At 39.6% G+C, this 12,098-nt stretch overlaps 1 protein-coding gene across 2 annotated transcripts in view; it reads left to right on the forward strand.

The window, feature by feature from the left end:
- Positions 1–11,841, forward strand: part of LOC133601183 (kinesin-like protein KIFC3) — a 48,851-nt gene extending 37,010 nt beyond the window's left edge. For both annotated transcript variants that reach the window (XM_061954310.2, XM_061954303.2), the window contains 5 exons: positions 228–358; positions 741–861; positions 1,646–1,775; positions 4,512–4,741; positions 10,045–11,841. In XM_061954310.2, coding sequence (XP_061810294.2) covers positions 228–358; positions 741–861; positions 1,646–1,775; positions 4,512–4,741; positions 10,045–10,164 — 732 coding nt within the window. In that variant the 3' untranslated portion in view covers positions 10,165–11,841. The remainder of the gene's footprint in view (positions 1–227; positions 359–740; positions 862–1,645; positions 1,776–4,511; positions 4,742–10,044) is intronic.
- The last annotated feature ends 257 nt before the right edge of the window (positions 11,842–12,098 follow it).

Here is a 12,098-nt window from a genome sequence, read left to right on the forward strand (position 1 = left end):
AGCTTTCGCATAGGATCTTGGTTTAATTCGGTGCTCTGCCACGATGATATCATTCATCCGTTTATCCTGATCCATTTCATCTATGATATTCCTCAGCATGTTGTTGTCTTCTTGAAAACGGAGGCACAACTGTCTCCTTCCTACATATACAGAGACGACCCCCCCGAGGATATATGGATAGACACTCTATGTGGATATACAGTAGGCCTATTTGTCTCTATTTGTAGGGCAGTGTGGAGAACCCTGGCATCAACCAGCGGGCCCTCAAACATCTTTTCAGTGAGATCGAGGAGAGGAAGGACATGTGGTCATACTCAGTCGCCGTCAGCTCTGTGGAGATCTACAACGAAGTGCTAAGGTACGTGTGGAAGTCTCTCTCCCTAGTGGGTTCTCCTGACACTGACAAAGCTTCACGCTAGTCCGGATGTCTGGTGTTCACAATGTCCTTTATTGGCAGCACACACACGCTATGATAGCACACAACTTTTCAGTTCTTGCTCCGTGACTTTTCAGTCTTTCAACTCCAACCTCCCCCTCGGTGTCTCGGCCCGGCTGCTGCTAATAAGCATGGCAGGTGATTGGATGATCAGCCCCAGCTTGGTAATCCAATCACCTGCCAGCTGTGCTTCGAGGCCGGTCCTTACACAGACCACGCCCCCCCTCCACCGTACGGTTCTACTGTCAGCGAAACCTGACTGGAATTCAAACGTCCCATCTTAAACATGTCCTCTGTCTCTCAGGGATCTTCTGAGTAAAGACGGAGAGAAGCTGGACATCAAAATCAACCCGGACGGAACAGGACAGCTGCACGTGCCGGGCCTCAGGGTCATCGAGGTCAAGAGCTTCCAGCATATGAAGAAGGTGACACATGCTTTACCATAACACGTAACGTGACATAACACAACGTGACATGTAATGTAACACGTAATAAGGCCATGCCGGCCCATAGCATAAACAACTCTATGCGGTGTTGTAAGGCCTCTATCAGTAGGTGGGCCACATAGTCGTGCCTTTTGTAAAGTTTTTAAATTTGATATATATATATATATATATATATATTATATATATATAAATATATATATATATATATATATACATACATACAGACATATATATATATATTATATTTATATTTTAGATATATATATATATATATACACATATATATTTACATATATACAGACATACCTATATATATGTATATATATAATATATATATAATATTATATATATATTATATTTATATAATATATGTATATATATATTATATTAATATAATATATATATATAATATTATATATACATATATATATAATATTATATAAACATAATATATATATAATATTATATATATACATATATATATACACATATATTTATATGTATGTCTGTATATATGTAAATATATATATGGGTATATATATATATCTATCTATCTATATATGTATATATATATATGTGTATATATAATATTATATATATATATTTATATAATATTATATATATATATATATATATATATATATATATACATATATATATATATATACACATATATATATATATATAGGTGTGTGTGTGTGTGTGTATATATAATGTAAAGTAAGTGTAAGGAAATGATGAATTTATATTTGCTTGTATCCAGATATTAGCCACAGCCCGCAGGAACAGGATCACATTTGGCACTCAGATGAACCAGCACAGCTCTCGCTCTCACGCTCTGCTCTGCGTCACCGTTCACGGCACAGACCTCGCCACCGGCTCCAAAACCACAGGTGAGGAACACAGGCGATAATATCTTACCTCTCTATTGTATTGATTCTTCACACGACAGTCAGTACTTGCCCTGCTGCGCATTCCATGTTAGAACTGGCAACTCCACATCCCCACTGATTGAAATTTATTTTATTCATTTTCAAGCATAACATAGCTAAATTAATGAAACATATCATTACTACAGTGGTATCGGCCACTAGATGAGACCAAAGCAATCAGAGAGCGCTGTTCAGTATTGTGGCCACTGATGGGCTCAGCCTCAGCCAGCATTACTGTATTGGATTAAAAGAGTGTAAAGGTGACTACTATTTCATGTCTAGAGAGCTCTCAAAATATTGAAAATGTATTTTCTGTAGAAGGCAGTGAACAGGTTTGCCATGCTCTAGCTATGAAAATATTTTATTTGTAATGAATGTTTTCAGTCAATTAAAAATTTATTTATTATTCCAGAACCAAAAAACAACCATAAATGAGGGATTACTGTACATTTTTTTAATATACAAATTGATGGATTTTTAAATGTTTGTCTATTTGTTGCATGATGAGATATTAACATTTAGAATATATGCAATTTCATAGAGTTGCATATTTTTTTTTCCATCAAAATGGAGTATGTTTAATAAGAAAGACAAAGTACATTTAATTTCCAAGCTTTCACAAGCCACATAAAATAATGTGGCCCCTGGGCCTTGAGTATGACTCCTGTGTCCTAAGGTGTCAAGGAGTGAGGGTATACACTCACACATTCGTCCTGACTGTGTTGCCCGTGCGATTATTATTACAAACCCCGTTTTCATATGAGTTGGGAAATAGTGTTAGATGTAAATATAAACGGAATACAATGATTTGCAAATCCTTTTCAACCCATATTCAATTGAATGCACTACAAAGACAAGATATTTGATGTTCAAACTCATAAACTTTATTTTTTTTTTGCAAATAATAATTAACTTAGAATTTCATGGCTGCAACACATGCCAAAGTAGTTGGGAAAGGGCATGTTCACCACTGTGTTACATGGCCTTTCCTTTTAACAACACTCAGTAAACGTTTGGGAACTGAGGAGACACATTTTTTAAGCTTCTCAGGTGGAATTCTTTCCCATTCTTGCTTGATGTACAACTTAGGTTGTTCAACAGTCCGGGGGTCTCTGTTGTATTTTAGGCTTCATAATGCGCCACACATTTTCAATGGGAGACAGGTCTGGACTACAGGCAGGCCAGTCTAGTACCCGCACTCTTTTACTATGAAGCCACGTTGATGTAACACGTGGCTTGGCTTTGTCTTGCTGAAATAAGCAGGGGCGTCCATGGTAACGTTGCTTGGATGGCAACATATGTTGCTCCAAAACCTGTATGTACCTTTCAGCATTAATGGCGCCTTTACAGATGTGTAAGTTACCCATGTCTTGGGCACTAATACACCCCCATACCATCACAGATGCTGGCTTTTCAACTTTGAGCCTATAACAATCCAGATGGTTCTTTTCCTCTTTGGTCCGGAGGACATGACGTCCACTGTTTCCAAAAACGATTTGAAATGTGGACTCATCAGACCACAGAACACTTTTCCACTTTGTATCAGTCCATCTTAGATGAGCTCAGGCCCAGCGAAGCCGACTGCGTTTCTGGGTGTTGTTGATAAACGGTTTTCGCCTTGCATAGGAGAGTTTTAACTTGCACTTACAGATGTAGCGACCAACTGTAGTTACTGACAGTGGGTTTCAGAAGTGTTCCTGAGCCCATGTGGTGATATCCTTTACACACTGATGTCGCTGGTTGATGCAGTACAGCCTGAGGGATCGAAGGTCACGGGCTTAGCTGCTTATGTGCAGTGATTTCTCCAGATTCTCTGAACCCTTTGATGATATTACGGACCGTAGATGGTGAAATCCTTAAATTCCTTGCAATAGCTGGTTGAGAAAGTTTTTTCTTAAACTGTTCAACAATTTGCTCATGCATTTGTTGACAAAGTGGTGACCCTCGCCCCATCCTTGTTTGTGAATGACTGAGCACTTCATGGAATCTAATTTAATACCCAATCATGGCACCCACCTGTTCCCAATTTGCCTGTTCGCCTGTGGGATGTTCCAAATAAGTGTTTGATGAGCATTCCTCAACTTTATCAGTATTTATTGCGACCTTTCCCAACTTCTTTGTCACGTGTTGCTGGCATCAAATTCTAAAGTTAATTATTATTTGCAAAAAATTGTTTTTTTTTATCAGTTTGAACATCAAATATGTTGTCTTTGTAGCATATTCAACTGAATATGGGTTGAAAATGATTTGCAAATCATTGTATTTCGTTTATATTTACATCCAACACAATTTCCCCAACTCATATGGAAAGGGGGTTTGTATTTTTTGGATAAATACACCACATGGTTGAGCTGTTTTTTAACCCCATAAGTTGGGTTGACTTGAAATTTCTCTCACAGTTGTATGCGCTCTACAAACACCCACTGATACTGAAATTAGGCAGTGTTTAATTTGACTAGGATTACTTGGAAAAAACCACGGCTACCATGCAGGGGCATAGGTGGTATTTACCCATAATTCATTGCACTATTTGCATCATGACAATACAACTTTGAGGATATCTTTTGACCACAACCAATGGAGGCCACACAAGTCTTGTGAAAAAATGAGACCGCCCCCGGCCCAAAGACATTTAATCAGGAGGCACTAAGGCCATTTGAAATGCCATCACAGACATGTTCCTCTTCTCATTCTAAGGCAAGTTGAACCTGGTTGACCTGGCGGGGTCAGAGAGGGTATGGAAGTCTGGTGCAGAGGGCGAGAGACTGAAGGAGGCCCAGAATATAAACCGCTCCCTGTTGGCCCTCGGCGATGTCATCCAAGCCCTGAGAGCACGACAGACTCACATCCCGTTCAGGAACTCTCGTCTTACGTACTTGTTGCAGGACTCTCTGGGGAAAGGCAGCAAGACCGCCATGGTGGTGCAGGTAAGATGGTACTTTTCATTTGTATTTGTAACATGGAGAACAGAAATGATCTGTAGGTGTGAATGATAGTTGGTCTGTACAGTCTGTGTGCCGCTCCAGTGGTTGGACAAGGTCCTGACTCAGATGGGTCTCCTCTGTGTCCGAATAGTAGATGTTTTATTGACTGGTATATCACACCTCACACCCTAGCTGTGACCCTGAACGGGCGTAAAAGAAAAAGAATGAATATGGGGTGTTGGTAGGTAGAGTTACAAGTCACCCAATTCTGATTTTTTTTTTTTTTTAATCTAAGGATTTGGGGGCCATTATGGTACTATATAAATATTTTTGTAAATGGTAAAGACAAACCCATGTAGATATGCAAACGTGTACGATTATCATTATCAACATTTCTACTTTTTCTCTCAACATTTTCCACTGAGTTTGCAGTTTTTTTTCATTGTCTTGTTGAATTTTAGAACATGCCAATGAAAAAAAAAAAAATAGCTACATGCCGCAAAGTTGCCAGATGGGAAATGACAAATTATTGTACCAGGAACTTAAAGGCCTACTGAAATGCGATTTTCTTATTTAAACGGGGCTAGCAGGTCCATTCTATGTGTCATACTTGATCATTTCGCAATATTGCCATATTGTTGCTGAAAGGATTTAGTAGAGAACATCGACGATAAAGTTCGCAACTTTTGGTCGCTGATAAAAAAGCCTTGCCTGTACCGGAAGTAGCAGACGAGTAGCGTGACGTCACAGGTTGTGGAGCTCCTCACATCTGCACATTGTTTACAATCATGGCCACCAGCAGCGAGAGCGATTCGGACCGAGAAAGCGAAGATTTCCCCATTAATTTGAGCGAGGATGAAAGATTTGTGGATGAGGAAAGTGAGAGTGAAGGACTAGAGGGCAGTGGGAGCGATTCAGATAGGGAAGATGCTGTGAGAGGCGGGTGGGACCTGATATTCAGCTGGGAATGACTAAAACAGTAAATAAACACAAGACATATATATACTCTATTAGCCACAACACAACCAGGTTTATATTTAATATGCCACAAATTAATCCCGCATAACAAACACCTCCCCCCTCCCGCCCAAAGTACCGTTCACCTCCCCAAAGTTCATACAGCACATATATTCCCCCAAAGTCCCCAAAGTTACGTACGTGTCATGCACATAGCGGCACGCACGTACGGGGTAGCGATCAAATGTTTGGAAGCCGCAGCTGCATGCCTACTCACGGTACCGCGTCTGCGTATCCAACTCAAAGTCCTCCTGGTAAGAGTCTCTGTTGTCCCAGTTCTCCACAGGTCAATGGTAAAGCTTGACTGTCATCTTCCGGGAATGTACACAATGAAACACCGGCTGTGTTATCCGACACAACGGTCAGGGGGTGCATTCTACGGCGGGGGTGCGTTATCCGGCACAACACCTGCCGCAATACACCGCTTCCCACCTACAGCTTTCTTCTTTGCTGTCTCCATTGTTCATTGAACAAATTGCAAAAGATTCCCCAACACAGATGTCCAGAATACTGTGGAATTTTGCGATGAAAACAGACGACTTAATAGCTGGCCACCATGCTGTCCAAAAATGTCCTACACAATCCGTGACGTCACGCGCTGACGTCATCATACCGAGACGTTTTCAGCAGGATATTTCGCGCTAAATTTAAAATTGCACTTTAGTAAGCTAACCCGGCCGTATTGGCATGTGTTGCAATGTTAAGATTTCATCATTGATATATAAACTATCAGACTGCGTGGTCGTAGTAGTGGGTTTCAGTAGGCCTTTAAAATGATCGTATTTTGAGTAAAATGTCACCTTTCACTTTTGAACAAGTACCTGGGAATCTAAACCGGTTCACAAATGTACCAATTTTTGCTACTTTTGTTTGTAATAATAAAATCCCATTTTTAATGTATCATTTAAAAATGAGATGAATATGATAACTGTGCTGTCCAGTTGTTAAATCTTGTTCTGAGTTTCACTTGAATGTATTATATGCAGTTGCAAGGCCAAGCCATTACATGGCAGCAGTGTATAGGCCAGTTATCCTCAACAGGCGGACCGCGGTCCATGTCCGGACCCAGCGACGTGTCCGTTCGGACCCAGCACGAATTATAGTAAAAAAATAAAAATAAAAACTTTTTTTTTTTTATTACCGTATTATAATTATAATTATTATAAAAAAATATAATAATTGTATCTATCTTCGAGTTATCGCTAGCGCAAGTCAACGTTCTTTGTTGTTTTTAGTCAAATATCTCCAGGTTTCGTTTACACTTCTCCGTGTCTCACTCACTCCGTCTCTCTCTCTCTCCCTCTCTCTCTCAGAGAGAGAAAGAGAGAGAGACGGAGTGAGAGCGAGAGAACGCCACTCTGATTGGCTGATTCCGGGGTATGGGTTGTCCTCTCTATCACAACGACGCGCTGATAGGCTGTTACCACCTGGGTCATACACATGTGCTCAGTGCATGGAACCTTTCGCTGCAGGCACACAGTTGTCTCGTATCGCTACTTCGCTAACTATTCACTCGTCAGTCACTGAATGTGAATCAAATCACAATGGCATGCTCCATGTTGGCTCAGGGTGGTAAAAGAAAGGTGGACAGGGAAAACCGACGTTTCAAGGAAGAATGGACAGAGCAATATGTTTTCATCCTACCTACTGCAAGTACCAGACCAATGTGTCTAATATGCAACAGTACTGTTGCTCTGGTGAAAAGTGAACATCTGAAACGTCACTATCTGAAAGAGCACCGCGAATTTGAAGAGACATTTCCTCATGATTCAGAGCTAAGAAAAAAATAAATCACGAGGCTGAAAAAGTCATATGAAACATCAAGCAAGATTTTTGTTAAATCTATGACACAACAGAGTGCTCACTCAGAGTGGCATGGGTTTTGAGTAAACACAAGAAGCCATTCTCTGATGCAGAAATAATTAAATAATGCTTGACTGAAGTGATGGGTGCCATGTTTTAAGGCAAAGAAAAGGAGGAAATGACAGCTAAAATAAATCAAATCCCACTCTCTGATGCCACAGCTACCAGACGTACTGAAATACTGGCTGGTGATTTGTCCAAGCAGCTTTGTGATGGAAAAAAAAATGCAGAGTGCATATCCCTAGCAGTGGATGAGTCCACTGACACCACTGACAAAATGCTCAGTTGTTGGTGTTTGTGAGGTATTATGATGAGGAAAAGGGGGAGTTTATTGAAGATGTTTTGAGCCTGGCAAACCTCAGTGGACAAACAAGGGGAGAATACATCTATAAAGCAATGTCAGAAATGCTGAATGAAAAAGGGATAGATCTGAAGAAAGTTGTGTCCATTGCTACTGATGGAGCTCCAGCCATGTTGGGGAGAGAGAAGGGACTGGTTCCGCGTCTGAGAGAACACCACCCTGGCCTGATATCTTATCACTGCATAATCCACCAGTCTGTCCTTTGTGCAAATCTTGGAGAAGTGTACTCTGAAATCATGAGTACACTTCTCATGATTTCAGAGAAGTGTACTTCATGACACTGGCCTGGATTTATTCAGTGGCAATGATCATCAAATGTTTTGTGCCAAAGTTCAAAGTCTTGGTTTCAACCCCAAGAGCCCAATTTTCCCATTGAGCAGCTGTGTTTTACACAATGGGGATGTACTGTACCATAGTTATATTTGCACATGAATGAGATCTGTTGAGGTCATGTGTTTACCAGGGATAGGAGGGTTGTGTTTAAAAGTATTTATTTTTCGTTAAAACTGAAAGTTTTATTTAAGTTCTTATTTATTTTTGTTTCAAAGAAAATATTTCATGTATTTTATTGGATATTTATTTTATTTTTGTTAATTTTAAGAAAATGTTAAACTACTACCTACCTCCTGCTACTATATACGCTTGACCGATAATAAACGGACCCAGCCTGTTTCAAAAAAACATTTGTGGACCTTCAAGATTTGTACTTGAGGACCCCTGGTATAGGCTATGGTGTGTTGACTGGCTAGGAAGTAGTCTTTGCCATGGATGTGCGAGTTTAGCCTATTGTTGCATCCTACAAAGAATTTATACTTTACCAAATTGAAAACGCCATGTAAAATCACTAATTAGCATGTAGAATGTACTTGGCAAATGTAAATTAGCATCAAGCTAGCACTTTTTATGAAAGTGCATCCTTACATTACGTCTGAGCATTTTCCATAAGGCATACTTGCTTTGTTGGATTTCAAATTGTATCATTACCTAGAGGCACTCTCGAGTGCTGCCTACGTGTTTTTTTCCTCTCCAAGTGTTTGAGCCAGTCTACATAGGTATTGAAATGTGGCACCGTTTTATTTAAAGTGAATGGTAGTACCGATGGAATGAAGTCTGTGCCTATAAAAGTACAGAAAGGGGTACACACCCCTAACTGGTGGAGCAAATAATGAAAATAAATAAGAGCACAGTTAATGCTGACAGAACAGCGCCCCCATATGGCTGTAAAGATGCATGTGAGACAATGCACAAGGTGCAGTGTTGGCTAGTACCCATGTAATGGAAGGGTAAATTTATTGTTCATTAAGGGATTTTTGGAATTATCGGACATAGATGTCGATCAGAAATAGGCGTGAAAGCCTGCAGTATTGATTCATCTCAAATATGCATTCTTCTATTGGAACTAGAGATGTCCGATAATATCGGCCTGCCGATATTATCGGACGATAAATGCGTTAAAATGTAATATCGGAAATTATCGGTATCGTTTTTCTTATCGGTAGCGTTTTTTTTTTATTAAATCAACATAAAAAACACAAGATACACTTACAATTAGTGCACCAACCCAAAAAACCTCCCTCCCCCATTTACACTCATTCACACAAAAGGGTTGTTTCTTTCTGTTATTAATATTCTGGTTCCTACATTATATATCAATATATATCAATACAGTCTGCAAGGGATACAGTCCGTAAGCACACATGATTGTGCAAGCTGCTGGTGCACTAATAGTACTAACCTTTAACAGTTATTAATTTTACTCATTTTCATTAATTACTAGTTTCTATGTAACTGTTTTTATATTGTTTTACTTTCTTTTTTATTCAAGAAAATGTTTTTAATTTATTTATCTTATTTTTTTTTATTTTTTTTTTTTAAAGTACCTTATCTTCACCATACCTGGTTGTCCAAATTAGGCATAATAATGTGTTAATTCCACAACTATATATATCGGTTGATATCGGTATCGGTAATTAAAGAGTTGGACAATATCGGAATATCGGCAAAAAGCCATTATCGGACATCCCTAATTGGAACAGTTGAGTTACTTTTGCTTTCCTTGTTGAAGGTGTCTTCCCTGGAGAGTAACGTAGGAGAGACATTGTGCTCGCTGAAGTTTGCCCAGAGAGTGTGCAAGGTGGAGCTCGGCCCCGCAGCCAGGAAGATCGAATCTGGGCAGTGCGACTAAACCGACAACTTCCTGATGCTGTGAGCGCACACGCACCAGTCACACTCTTCCTAACATTATAACATCAACTATCCTGCACAAGGGCTAAAACTGTCTATGTCAGCCAGACGTGATATGGCATCAGACAGGTGAGCACCTTTTGACCACCATTGAGCGCATGCAGGAATAATTCTACCAACCAAAGCAAAGTCTGCCTCCACCACATTGTGTGATTCTGTGCTTCCATGAGCCAGTATTCTCTTTCCTTTACACATCTTCGGGATCCCCTCACCGACATTTAACGCATTTCTGATTACTTTCGTCCTTCTAGGTGGTATTTAAACATGTTATGTAGCGTTTTATGACACAAGTGTCACATATTTATGTAGTGGCTGAACTCCTTGTTTTGCTTTAGAGCCTTATTTGTTTGCCTTTTTACCAGGGTTAAGTAGGAGGCCTGGTGTAGTCGTGAATAGTGCAATATGCCGGGGAGGTTTGTGGGCCTATGTGGACAGAAAATGCACTTTATAGTCAAAAAGGATGCTTTTTATGTCAGACCAGGTATTGAGGTGCTTGCATAGATATCACTAGTGAAGGTCATACCAAAAACAGTTCAAGCGTACCAACCCAAGAATCAAAACTTACAGTTAAACACTTACAGGTAAATTGCACTTTTTTGGGAATTTTGCTTATGATTCACAATTCCTAGGTAAGAGAAGAACACATGTTTTTTTTATGCATTCTAATTCGTAATATACGGCAAGTACGAGGTGGCTAACAATGCAGCTTATAGGAGTAATCTATGGTGCCCATAAAGCTCTCTTAAAAAACCCGCTAACAATACTCCATTTACATGTCCTGACCTGAATATTACCCAAGTATTAGCGGTAGTTATGAAAAGCACTAACGCAGACAAACTATTTTTAGCAGCGCCTTGGTCACACAGAGCTACCTAGCTTATGCAGCAATTGACAAACTGAGCTGCTGCATAATTGTAGATGATAAATCATGCCTCTCACCTGGGTACTGGAAGGTTGTTGCCATAAACCGAGAAGTTGGCCAACTTTGACATTCAACTTAGACCCGGAGATGGTGAAAAGGACACGAACAGACGCTCGTTTGCCGCACCTTTTTTTTTTACCTGCATGAGGATTATGATTAATTGTTCATCTAAACAGGAAGATATAAACATCCCATCAGTCAGCATCCCAGTGAGAGCAGACATTGCACAGTAAGCAATTGTTCGTACTTCTTGATCGGCACTTACTGTATACTGCTGAAGAGGCTGCACAATAATGCTGCATGATGCTTAGTGTTTCACTATAATCTGGATCTGTTTATCACTCAGCTACCAAAACTGGTTGCTCATCCTCTGTATATTCAGGCTCAAAAAGTAGGTTCTGTAGCACCCTTTGTCCCAAAGTAATCGTCCCTCATGAAGTCTGCCATAATTAATAGAAGTACCGTATTTTTCGGACTATAAGTCGCAGTTTTCATAGTTTGGCCGGGGGTGCGACTTATACTCAGGAGCGACTTATGTGTGAAATTATTAACACATTACTGTAAAATATCAAATAATATTATTTAGCTCATTCACGTAAGAGACTAGACGTATAAGATTTCATGGGATTTAGTGATTAGGAGTGACAGATTGTTTGGTAAACGTATAGCATGTTCTATATGTTATAGTTATTTGAATGACTTACCATAATATGTTACGTTAACATACCAGGCACGTTCTCAGTTGGTTATTTATGCGTCATATAACGTACACTTATTCAGCCTGTTGTTCACTATTCTTTATTTATTTTAAATTGCCTTTCAAATGTCTATTCTTGGTGTTGGGTTTTATCAAATAAATTTCCCCCCAAAATTGCGACTTATACTCCAGTGCGACTTATGTCTTTTTCCTTCTTTATTATGCATTTTTGGCAGGTGCGACTTATACTCCGGTG

Source organism: Nerophis lumbriciformis, linkage group LG04 (genome assembly GCF_033978685.3).
Source record: "Nerophis lumbriciformis linkage group LG04, RoL_Nlum_v2.1, whole genome shotgun sequence".
NCBI classification, from domain to species: domain Eukaryota; kingdom Metazoa; phylum Chordata; class Actinopteri; order Syngnathiformes; family Syngnathidae; genus Nerophis; species Nerophis lumbriciformis.